This window comes from Medicago sativa, chromosome 4 (assembly GCF_051527215.1).
Source record: "Medicago sativa cultivar Bolivia chromosome 4, Bolivia_mono, whole genome shotgun sequence".
Lineage (NCBI taxonomy): Eukaryota > Viridiplantae > Streptophyta > Magnoliopsida > Fabales > Fabaceae > Medicago > Medicago sativa.
Window position 1 is genome coordinate 57,472,291 of NC_140752.1, and position 13,614 is coordinate 57,485,904.

General features: G+C 33.7%; 1 protein-coding gene across 2 annotated transcripts; it reads left to right on the forward strand.

Moving 5' to 3' along the window:
• Window positions 1-6,018: 6,018 nt before the first annotated feature.
• LOC146930137 (MAR-binding filament-like protein 1-1) lies at window positions 6,019-12,332 on the forward strand. Of its 2 annotated transcripts, XM_085701760.1 has the most exons (5): window positions 6,019-6,307; window positions 7,443-7,640; window positions 9,497-9,540; window positions 9,636-9,776; window positions 10,220-12,332. In XM_085701760.1, exons 1-5 carry the CDS (start codon window positions 6,040-6,042, stop codon window positions 12,062-12,064), a joined length of 2,496 nt encoding a protein of 831 aa, XP_085557886.1. In that variant the 5' UTR covers window positions 6,019-6,039; the 3' UTR covers window positions 12,065-12,332. The 2 variants fall into 2 exon arrangements, with proteins under 2 accessions (XP_085557886.1, XP_085557887.1); XM_085701761.1 differs by lacking the exon at window positions 7,443-7,640.
• Window positions 12,333-13,614: the final 1,282 nt, after the last annotated feature.

Here is a 13,614-nt window from a genome sequence, read left to right on the forward strand (position 1 = left end):
TTAATTGCAAAAAGGAGAAATTTTCATCACCATTCACGAGGTGCATGATATGACACCTAAAACCCAAAAATAAATATTACAACTATTAGTTCAAAAGTGGAGTTTGATCTACAACAGAGGATTTCAAATAAAAACTTTTTCAAGAATTAAAAAGGGCGCCCTCACAAGTGGACGGTGAGATTGGTGCACTTGAATTTGTCAATTTTTAAGCAGTAAACCAAGTTTTTTTAAAAAAAAATAAAAATCCTTTCACAAGGTTCAGGATACCACATTATCCAATGATAAAGCATAATACACATTTTACTTCATTAAAATTTATAATTATAGTAGTAATGACGTTGAATCCTATGTTTTTGAAAATAATTTATTTTACATCATAGATTATGATTTTCTTATATAAAAACTAAATAAATAAGATTATCTCTTTTCCAGAATCACTATTTGAGTAAAGTTTTTCCAAACTTAAACTTTAAGACTATTGGTTTCTCCCAAAACACCGAGTATTTTAAGGTGGAAAGACTAAGTGCAAGTATATATTGTCTAAGTTATAGTATAATAAAAAGATATCAATCTTACAAGGACTGGGGAGCTATAGCTTCCTATAGTTTTTCAGTAGAAAACTTGTTTAAAAAAATAAAATAAATCATTTGTCAAAAAAAAAAAAAAATAAAGTTAAAGTTTTGGGAAAACAGTTAAAAAGACTTAGAAATTCTCAAAGTGAAAAGCATGGTTTAAACAAAGATTCATTTATGACATAACTTTACTACGATCCACAGAGCTATAACTTTCTATGACTTTGGCAACCTAATGGCCATTGAGAGTATATCACAACTGAGCTTTCATGTTAAGCACATGAATACGTCCAATCGGAGTGCAGTCACATAATCTTAACATGCTAGGTTGCTAGGTTAGGTCATCAACATTTTCCACCGAAGTGTTATTATGTTGAACGTTTGGCCTATGAAAACATGAAAAGCTACATGAAGGGGTTTAGCTCATGATGAGCTAAACCTCGGAGATGAAGGTGAAATGAAAAATAAATGAAAACATGAAAAGCTAAATTGATAGATAAAATAGCGCCGGTACAAGATTGCAATCGTTGAAGGAAATAGGTGAGCTAAAACCACTCATGCTCGTCTATGGAGAAGATGAGATGGAGTGAGAACTCTTGCGCTGCTAACCTTAGCTGGAACTTGACCTCTCAATTCACTATGCAAATTTTCGGAACATAGGCACTAACATGTGATTGTCCTTTTATAGCACAAGTCCAACCACTACAACTTGTACCCTTTGGTCATTTCCCTTATGAGTTGTCCTTATCTGGTCCTATTTACTCTAGGCATTTTCTTTTTATTCCTCATACTCCAATCATTGGCGCCAGCTCATAGAACTTAACCATTAAGTAATGGCCATGGGTTCTTACTATTGTACGACCCGGCTAGAGATCCAGGATGTTGCATCTTTCCATATCCTCAGCGAAGCATCCTAATCCACGTTGCAACTTTGCAGATCTCCATTGCTAATCCTTAACTTGTTCCATCAAGCATCCAAAACAAGCATGGCTAGTTTAAAATGATTAAATAACAATAAAAACTAATTAAAACTCTAAAATTCTAAATCGGCACTGATTAGATGTTTTAGGCCATACATTCACTCAATTTCTCGTTCATTATGGAAGGATAAATGCAATGTGATAACCAACTATTTTACCCGTTATCAACTATCAACCTCTATTTACAACGATTTTGCAAACCCAAGGCCAAGTAAGACAAACACAAACAATAAAGGGGTGGGTTTTTGAAAATATTTAATAGTATAAAATATCTAAGAACAACATGCAAAATCATCAAGTAAGCACCATGTCATATCAAATCACATTGGCCATAAATAAGTAAGCATAATTAACATTGCTAAGAACCCACAAGGCCCAACAAGTCAAGTTACATTTCAAGGATTATTTACATGTTTCTAGACTCTAAACTTCTCTTCGCTCCTTATTACTATTCTACTATAAAGTGTATTAAATTAGTAGATGATAATACTACGACAGTATCAAAGACTCTAGAATCTAGAATCTAACGCTACTATGCAAAGGGTTATGCTTCTCTCAAGTGATATTTTCCTACATATTCTATGATCCAGAATGGATGTACTTCTCTCAAGGGATTATGAATTGTGTAAGACTTCTCTCAAGATAGTGTACTACACCCTGTAACACAATTTTAGTGAGCTTCTCTCTATTGATATTGCATCATATGGTCGTTTCTCTCTAGTGATATTGTGTCACTTCCGGTGTGTTGCTTCTTTCTAGTGATATTTGTAACACCCTGTTTTCCCAACGTAAAAATTTCATAATTAAAAATCAGAGTAATTCAACTTTAAACAGAATGCTACACTTCTTAAAAATTCATAAACTGAATAAATAACAATTTATTCTTCAAAATCATTTAACATAAGTAATTCAAAACTTCGCAGCGGAATTAGTTCATTCAACATAAAAAGTCTTTGGCACGCAGGCCTCATTAGCAAATCTCATAAGTCTTAGTTCAATATTTATTCATAAAAGTTCATAAACAATACGTAAGGAATAGAAGTAAAGTCAAGTCCCATCCCGTTACGTATCAGAGCACCTAGACACACATGTGAGGAGTCCACTCACGACGCCTCTAATCTTGATTACCTGCAAGTTACTCATACGAAGAGCAACATTTCCAAGCAGAGGGGTGAGATTTCTCAAAACAAAAATATTAAACATATAAATCATATAAAGTACATTCAACAACTTAAACATCTTATAACTCATTAATCATATCTAACAACTTAAACTTCCTTAACTAGTATCATTAATCTTCCTACATTAGTCATAAACTATCATAACACTAATCATAAACATCTTCATATATCATCAATTACTAATCTTAAACATCATTATATAACATCAAATAATAGTCACCAACAATCATCACATATCATCAATATCAATCATAAGCATCAACATGTAATTCACATAAGTATCATTATCAAAGCATATCATTTATCGAAAACAACTTCATAATTAAGTTCATAATCAACTTCTTAAACAAACATCATCATTAAATCATAACCAAGTATCATCATATATTCAACAATTCAAGACATCATAACATCAGCATTAATATTCATTTAATATCATATTATTATCATCGTCAATCATAAACAACATCATCATCAAACATCATCATCAAAACATAATCAAACATCATCATCAAACATAAACAACCATCATCATCAAAACATAATTAAAACATCATCATCGAACATCACTTATCAAATCATCATTAAATATAAGTTATGACGACTCTACAATGCAACAACAACTTCAACAACAACTTAGACAACTTCGACAACAACTTAGACAACTTCGACAACTTCAATATGCATGTGGTACCACCAGGGCATTAAGCCCCCTTCGCTAAGGTCATATTTGGACCTATCGGGCATTAAGCCCCCATCGCTAAGGTCATCAAGAACCTGTCGGGCATTAAGCCCCCATCGCTGACTATGCAACAACACAATCTTCCTAGAGCTTGGACAACAACGTGAACATCTTATACAATTCCATTAAAATGGACAACTTCTTAAATCATGACAACTTAGACCGACTTATACAACTCTTATCATCTTAACGTCTTAACATCTTAGCATCTTGACAACATATGGATCACATAAATAATTCATGTCATATCATAATATAACAATATCAAATGATAATAAACAACATCTTAAAACATCATATTCATCAATCATAAACAACTTCATATAACATCGTACTTAAACATCAACAATAATTCACTATGTATCTTTGTAAACACATAATAAATTATCCACAACATATTTTCATGTCAAACCAAAGCTACTGGAAAGATATCACAAATATCAACAACTTTCATGTTTACAACAAAGATCAATTCAAAACAGAAACATATGAACAAAACGCAAAAACATGAAACAGAGAATGTTGTCACCGTACAATTTCGCTAAGACCTCCCTGTAGTATTTTAATCATAACTCAAAGACCAAACATCATTTTTACGTCAAACCAAAGCGACTAGAAAGCTAACAAAATTATCTAAAACTTTCATGTTTACGCCTAAGACCAATTCTGTACCGATCAATACCAGTTTTCATTTTAAATTCGGAAAAGTTGTGCTGAAAGTCCATAAAAATTCACTGTGACCTATGTGCAGTAATTTGACCATAACTCAATTTCTATATATCGTTTTGACGTGAGACCAACGGCATTAGAAAGCTAACATCCATACCTACAACTTTCGTGTTTACACCTAAGACCAATTCCGCACCGATCAATACCAGTTTTAATATCCAAATTCGGGCAGAATGCAGATTTTCTTCAAGTTTCACCTAATCTCATGGTGCTAACCTCAAAACTGATTCTAATTATCATCCTAATGATTATCTAAGGTTTGTACACAATTTCTACATCAATTCAACAGTTTTCATCATCTAATCATCAAATCTCTCTCAAAACCCTAATTCTCAAATTCTCACAAACTCTCCCCAACTTGTTAGATGTAATCTAATGATTTAACAACTTAATATTAATGCAAGATAGTCTCATCCTCACCTTAGATTAATTCCTGAATCATCAACAACGTTCTTCTTTCCTAAGGTCTTCTCCTCTTCTCTTGACTTCTCTCTTCTCTTCTCTTCTTTCCAAAAAGCGGTTTAAGGTAAACTCTTCCTAACCTAAGCTTCTCTATTTATAATACTAAAATATTCTTCCTAAATCTATTTAGGCCCAACAACTTATTCTTCTTTCTATTCTAACCCCCAATTCCACTCACACTAATAATCCTCATAATCTTATTTATTTCTAAATTAAATATATCTCTCACAAATAACAAATATATTTCTACACTAAATAACAAATATATCTCTAACAAATAACAAATATATATTATTCTAGTAAATACCAACATATAACATAACAAAATATCACTCATCAAAATAAATCGACTAAATCATAAAAAGACATCTAATCTCAAAACTACCTCCAAATCAACTTACTCTAATAATTCTCATATTCTAATAAATAATAAAATAATGCCACATAATAAAATACTAACACCTCATATAAATAAATAAATCACATAAATAGACTCTAACTTAATAAAAATATTTAAATAAAAAGGAGGGCGTTACAATATTGCAGCATACCAATCATATGGATCAAATACTTCTCAATTGCGGGTGTGCTTCTCTCTGGTGATATTGTATCGTACCAACCTTATGAGTCGAATACTTCTCTAACATGATTTAGACTTGTCAGACTCTATTTAGTTGATGACAAAATAATCTCATCTCAAGACTCGTAACATCTAATCTCTTCCTTCATTGGCATAAGATACTCATTAGGAGTACCATCTACAACACAAGTTGGTACTATCATTGTTTCATCGTCTAATGAGGTAATTGTCGATCTACACATAAGCGCATCAATATAGTAAGATTCAAAAATAATTTATCAATTCATTTTTTTCGATACTGATGTGACTTGTCTTAGCATTAACCCGATCTTATATGAGTATTGTATCATCTTTATAGGACGTGTATCTTGTATTTGATCGAGTTTATAGTCGATCAATATCTAAAAGTGTAACGTGAGTAATGTTGGAGTCAGATTCGAGTCACATAGGAGCATGGTATATCCCATCTTCATACACTCTTTAAGGTATGTTAGCATACCTGGGGTTCGAACATCAGCCCCTACATATAATAATGCATGTCTCTGCTAACTGAGTTATGCTCACATGGAGAACACTTTTTTAATATGGACCATAAAAATTAATTTTCTTTGTTGACAATTAATGTAATTTTATTTGTCCACCTATATATAAGATTATGAAAAGTGATTGATACCCAACAAACGATAGCCACAAATGAATGGGTTAAAAAGTGTCGAAGCAAACATATGTTAATTGGAAGTGTATGTATAGGTGGCGCAGTGAGGAGCGACATAATCGCTAACTAAAAAAAAACATGGGTTTTGTTGGAGCAGCGAGTAGCACATCTTCATTGCTGCACTCTCCGCTTCTATACCCGTTTCTCTTCCCTTCTTCTTCCTCTTCCTGTCGTCACCAGAGAACCACCAAGCAGCTCCGTGCTCCCGTTGTTGTATGTTGCTCTCGTCACCAGCAAGATCCAATATGCAACAAGAGAACGTTTCTGTTAATGGGTGTTGCTGTTCTTCCCTTTCTCAAATTCAACACTGCCGATGCCGCTGTTGAAGCAATTCTTTCATCACCAAGTATGTTTCTTATTACATTACTCTTATTGTTTTATTTGTTATTTATTTACCAATTAAATTATTGTTGTTATTATTATGACATTATCTTGTTTTGGGTGGGGATACATGAATGTCTTGGTCGATGATGACGGTCTTAGAATTTGTGGTTGGGCCTAACCAAGTGTCATAAAACCGGTTTGTGATGTGAGGACTGCCCCCACTTATGGCTTCACGAAGATAATTTATTATTGTGACATTAGTACATATCAAATGTTCGTTGTAAGGAAATATGAGGTGTATTTTTGGTCGCATTATAAGTGTGGGCTAGAAGTCTTACGTTGGATGAAAAAGTAGATATTGAACAACGTATAAGTGAGTGACTCGTATACTTATGTGGTGTCCAACTCACATGTGTGGTTGCTTTTAGCCCAATGTGATGATCCGAATGTTTTAAGGCTCCCCTAAGTTCCAACAATATCAACTACATTAATTGTTAGAATTGTTTTTATACCCCTATGTAATGTGAGATATATGTTTACTAGAAAATCACATTTTGTGTATCAAATATTTTAATGTTTAATGGAGGTGCATTGTGGGTGTAAAACTATTTTGCACCGTCGCGTAATGACAATTCAACGTATTGTCACATAAGTTCCTTTTAAAACTGTATTTTAAAGATAATTGTCAAATACTTGATTCTTATTTGTTGTTAATGTAAAATTAGTTTACACCAGCTGTGCATATCCCCTTTTCTCGATAGTTAATGTTAAGGGTATATTTGGGGTAAGATTTCAGTTTTACACATTAAATAAGCTCCTTGATCTCGGTGATTTTTATAATTTATCGCCTAAGAAGCATGACACTCATAGGTTCAGGGGTACCTGCATGTCTGGCCTACGTTGGTGTGGATTGGACATTGACAATCTTACGACATGTGTCAAACACTTCAAAAACTCTTTCTTGGCTTCAACACTCCTCTGATACTTTACTTAGGCATTCAAAATATCCTTTAAAAGTGTTACAAAATAGTATTTTAGTTAGGCTTTCAAAATATCCCGCGTATAGAAATTCTAGTCTTCTTTGCTTTTCATCTTTCTTTCCCAATTTCCCAATTTCGATTCTCCATTTCCGGTCTCATAATTTGCCTCTTTTTCAGTCTTCATCTTCATTTCATCCCGTGTTCGTAGACAACGTTTCCCTTCCTCTCGGGACTCTGTTCGCAGTCGACGTCTCCGTTCTATTCGCAGACGACGTATGCTTTCTGACAATGTCTCGATGCCTCTCTTTAGTCCCGATATCTCCCTCTCAGACGTTGTCTCGTCATCTGTATCTACATCAGCATCCACAAATTCAGGTACCTCTTTGATTGGTTACATGGTGATTTCAGTAGTAGTTTCACGATGCCTTAGTTTGAAACTTAGTCTGCAGTAGATTTTGTGCTTACTGTATATTTGTCAACATTTTAAAATTTAAAAATTAGCATCTGTGTGGTGTGTTTTTAAAATATTTTGCGGTAATCTTGATTCTCAATTTAGATACTTATAAATGATGTTCATTTTTTATTTGATCTAATTATAATATACATATATTATATATAGATGTGTCAGTGTCCTTTATATTGGACATTAGTGGTGTCTCCGTGTCTGTCTTGTGTCGGATCTTTGTGTCCGTGCTTCCTAGTTTAATGCAAACTAAGTCATGTGTACCCAATGGATTTTCCTAGTGGAAGCATGCTAAGTCCGCAAGTGAAGAGATTGTGCACAGGATTACTCTTTACTAGTTGTTAATTGGTTCGATCCTTTGTGAAAATAAATCCCTTGGAGAGAAATCTTACTCTTGTTGCTTTATCAGCCTCAAATGGACAGATGAAATAGCTATTTGTAGCAAACCAAACTAATTTGTATAACTTTTTATAATGGACTGGCTTATATGAGTGAAACTCCATCACTATGGTGCTCGGTAGAAAATTTTAAAAATAAAACAGAAGTGTACTCAATATGTACTTGATACATGCCTTACCCAAATATCAGATATTTCTTTGATTTAATGCAATGCACTGTTTCAAAATTAGAGACGAATTAAAAGTATTTTTTAACTTAATAGATTGATTTTGATGAGCATTTTTAAATTCTCATACAATTTATAAAAACAAAAATACAACTATAATCCAAGAACAATGTTCAATGGACAGTTTGGGCAGAAAGGTCTTCTTTTGCGATTCTTTCTGAGTATCTTCCTATTTTGCAAAAAAACTAATACTAATCAGAAATTTTCTCAGAGTCTCACATTGGATGAGATATAACCTGAAAAATTAGTTATAAGTGGGAAGCATCCCTCACCTTGTAAGCCAAATTTGTATGGTTGAGTTAGGCACAACCCAAATTTTAAGGTGGTATCAAAGTTTATCCAAGATCCGTCGGGCTACCAGCCATCAGACTACTCAGGTCACACTCCAAATATTCAATCCTGGGGGTGGGGAGTGTGTTAAGAGTCTCAAATTGGATGAGATATGACCTGGGAAAAAAAGATTGGAAAAAAAGGTGGTAAGCTTCTCTCATCTTACAATCCGGTTTTTGTAAGATTGGGTTCGGCACACAAGTTTTAAAACGTTCCATGTGATGTTTTGGACACAGCTTAACTACCATACTATATGTTGGTGGTTGACATTCGTAGAGAATGAAATGAGAAGAATATGGAATAAAAGTTCCCACTTTCTCTCATTGAAATTATTCAGCGAAAAGGTTCGTAACTAGTTTCCCTACCAATTCAAAATGGGTTTAAACCTCTGAGTATTCTTCTTTTCTTCCTTCTATTCGTATCTAGAAATAGAATATTATGAGGCTAGAACTTTGATTTATTTTCTTCAAGGATGTAAATAACTGGATACTTAACTTCCTTTAGTTAATTAACTATCAAATTATCAATCTTTCCCTTCCTGATTTGCTACTTTGTTATTGTGATTTGTGCTATATTGCAATAAACTTTTAGAGCTCCATTAATATGTCAAAAGGAGATCTCCAAATTATCCTTTCTTGAATCATGACCGTATATGTATATGCATGCATTGTTTCGGCCCTTGCTTTGTTAGTTGCGTCCACGTCCTTAATTTTGTGATGTGAACTATGATTCGTTATTATCTTCAACTGTTTAGTGAAGTATCACTTGGTTCTTTGTTTTAGTAACTTGTGTAATTATCCATTCTCCTTACAGAAGAAAGTGAGGTGAAGATACCAGAGGATAAAAAGCTAGGCGAGGTTTGTTTTCTGTTAAATGTTCAATATTAATTTGTGCCTATTGTTTTTGTCCTTTGGATGTTTACGTATTCTAAACTTATTGCTTCTTTGGACAGGCAGCACCTGAAATGGAGAAACCATCTACTTCCTTTGTGTCTCTTCTGAATGGAATTGGAATCATATCTTCTGGTCTGTTGGGGGCTCTTTATGCACTTGCTCAGAAAGAAAAGTCGACTGCTGTTGCAACAATAGAAACAGTAAGGTTCTATGCACTTTAACTATGATTCTAGAAAACCAGTAAGACATGTATGGCCTTTGAGGAATGTCTCTCTTCTAAGTTATGTAGCACAAACATTTCAGATTGACGGTGTGCCTAAGTGTCCGGCATGTATTGGTGCCCGAGACTTGTATGACACTGACACTGACACATGTTATTACATTCAATCTTTTCAATTTCTCAAATCTTGGTCTCGGTGTTGGTGTCGTGTTCGGTGTATGTGTCTGTTTCAGTGCTTCATAACTTATAAGTAAAGTTATAGTTTAAAGAGGAAGTGAGGGATTACTCTTCCCTTTTTGATGTTTCTAGAGGAACGACAATGATTGATTTCTTTCTATCTAGTTTTTTTAAAATGGTTAATTTTTAAAGAAGTATTTTCTTTTTAGTATGTGTTGGTCATATTTTACTGGCTAATGTGCACAGATGAGCAACAAACTGAAGGAAAAAGAAGAGCAGGTCGTTTCGTTGAGGAAGAACTACGAGTTGAAGTTATCGAACGAGCAGGAGGAACAAACCAAACTACTTGGAAAGGCAAAGGAAGAGCAGAAAGCTCTGATTGAACAACTAAATTCTGCAAAGAGTACTGTCACCAGTTTGGGAAAGGAGCTAAAAAGCGAGAAAAGTTTGGTTGCAGAGCTAAAACTTCAAATTCACAAACTTGAAGTCGATCTTACAAAGGCTGATACGGATAAGAAAGATCTTGAAAACAAATTGAAAGAAAAGGTAGATTCTATTGAAATTTTACAACAAAGAATTAATCTGCTTAGTGAAGACCTCAAGGACAAAGAACATGTTGTTCAGAGTCTGAATTCATCCCTTGCAGAAAAGGAGTTGGAATTGAGAAATTTGAACTCTACCTATGACCAAACCAAAGATGAATTATCCAATGCTCATTTTCATATTCAAGGGTTAAAAGATGAAATACTGAAAAGCCAAGAGGAACTAGAAGGAAAAGATTCCTTGGTGATGGAACTAAATTCAAGAGTGAGTTCCTTAACTCTTGAGAATAATAACTTAAGAAGTGAATATGATGTATTGGAGAAGGAATTCAATGACCAAAAGTTGAAGTCTGAAGAGAAGGCCACTTTGGATGCTAAGGTTTTGAAAGAAAAAGAAGACGAGCTTCATCAGCTAACGGATAAATTTGAACTCGCCTTAAATGAATCAAGCGAAAACCAGGTTGTCATCGCTGATTTAACCAAAGAACGAGAAGGTTTAAAAGAGTTCCTAGATAATGAATCAAAGAAAGTGAGTAATTTGAAGTATGAACTCCAAGTTACTCAAGAGAATCTTGAAAATTCAAGAAATGACTCTACTGAACTGGAAAAACAGCTAAGTAAGTCAAACAATCTGTGCAAAGATCTTGAGCTTCAGGTCTCTAAGCTTTCATCTGAGCTCGCCGAAGTTAAGGATTCGCTACAGAGTAGACTTGATGATGCAAAACTCGAGGCGGAAAAATTGACTAAGGAGCTGATAACAGTAAAGGAACATTTGAAGAAAGCCGAAGAAGAGCTGCAAAGTACCTCTCATGAACTAACGACTACACTTGAAACCCGCGATGGCCTACAAAAAGAATTAATTGAGATCTACAAAAAGGCTGAAGTCACATCAGAGGTTTTGAAGGAAGAAAAGAAGCTAGCTGCTTCTTTGAACAACGATTTACAGGCTTTGAAGGAGCAAGTATTGAAGGACAAGGAGTCACGAAGAACTGTTGAAATGGATCTCGAGGAGGCTACCAAATCACTAGATGAAATGAACCGAAATTCGGTGATCCTTTCTAGTGAATTAGAAGAGGCTAAATCACTTATTTCTAGCCTTGAAAATGAGAAAGAGGTTCTTGCCAAGTACCTTACAGAACAAAGAAATGCAAGCAAAGAGGCCCAAGAAAACATTGAAGATGCTCATAACCTCATTACTAGACTTGGCAAAGAGAGAGAGAGTTTAGAGAGCAGAGGGAAGAAATTGGAAGAGGAATTGGCTTCTGCCAAGGGTGAAATATTGCGGTTGAGAAGTCAGATCAATTCTTCAAAATCAAAAGTTGTTAAAAATGAGCAGCAAGTACAGAAAAGTGAAGCTGAAACCAATTCTTCAAAATCAAAAGTAGTTAACAATGAGCAGCAAGTACAAGAAAATGCAGCTGAAACCAATTCTTCAAAATCAAAAGTTGTTAACAATGAGCAGCAGGTACAGAAAAATGAAGCCGAAACCAAAGAAGTCGTTGTAAGTGCACGGAAGAATGTTCGAAGAAGAAAGACTAATCCTTCATAACAGAGAAAAATCGAGAGTTTTGTATTAGAAAAAATAAATTCATGATTAGAAGAATGATATTCTGTGATAAATTATTTGGAAGGAAGTTGATATTGTTGCACTTCATTCACTTTGGATAAGTTTTCATGTTGCAATAGTATTGTACAAATGAAATAACACAATAGGAGGTGCTGAGTTAAACTTTTAGGACTGTTGATTTGTAATAATTTTCATAATGGCCTGAAGAAGAAAAAAAATTGAGAATGCTAGGTTCTTTTTTGACATTGAATACTGTTTGATGTTCCTTGTCTCTCAGCAAAATCATCATGCAACTAGGTTGGAGCATCCAGCAAATTACATGCATGCGATGAAAAAAATTCTCATTAGCATGAATGTAATATAATCCAAAAGCATTATATTTTTACTCAATAAAAAACAAACAAATTAAAAATACACTACATTTGTCCCTTTTTATAAGCTCCATTTTACACTACAAAATGGACTGATGAGTGATGATTAGGGACAAAGGTATAACTTGTATGGTAAATCTCCAAAGTAATATCAAAATTCTATCAGGTCATTTGACATGGATGCTAAAGAGTGTTAGTGCTTATCATACATTAATTGAACGTCCAAGCAATTTGATCTCCTTTTTAATTTGGGGGATGAGAAATGTTAGTAAATTATTTTCTCTTTCGTTCAAGTTTGAACGTAAGACCTCTAATTTATCTTTAACTCAAATCAGTTGAGCTATCCAACCTCCAAACAATTTGATCTCTTAAATTTGTAAATTATTCTCTTAAAAATGAAGTACGAAAGTCAATTTTGTCCCTCCATCAAAACACTTTTTATAGAAAATATCCATCAAAACCAATTAAAAAAAGCACATTGTCTTAATTATGGTGCTAAATTCGAAGAAAAAAAAGATTAAATTGACTGATACTTTATAATTTATATGATTTAATTCTCATCTCACAATTTTGAGGGATTAAATTGTCAAACCCATGCAATTTCAATGTCTCTCTCTCTCTCTCTCTCTCTGTCTCTCTCTCTCTCTCTCTCTCTCTCTCTCTCTCTCTCTCTCTATATATATATATATATATATATATATATATATATATATATAAGTTTTGCTAGAAGATACCTTTTATGAAGGTGTCTTTTAGCAAAGTGACTAAAAGTGGAAATCACACCTTGAGGTGTGGATTGCTAAAAGACACCTTTATGGGGTGGCTTCTAACAAAACCCTATATATCCACCCAAAAAATAAACAAAATTTTCAAACGGTTAGCATGATCCAGTTGCTAGATTAGACCACCAAGAGGAAATTTAAAATAAAAATATACATGTTAGTGTAGGTTAAACCAGTTTTTCACAAGTTAAACAAATGCCTTACATTCTAGGAAATTAAAATTTTAGCAAAAATGAATATTATACAAATGCCTTGCTACAGAATAGAAAAATTACCTCTTAGCCTAACTGAATATTTTATTTATACAAAATACCAAATAGAATAAAAATATTTTTTTATGGCATAAAATTGCTTACAATTACAAATTACCATTTAATTA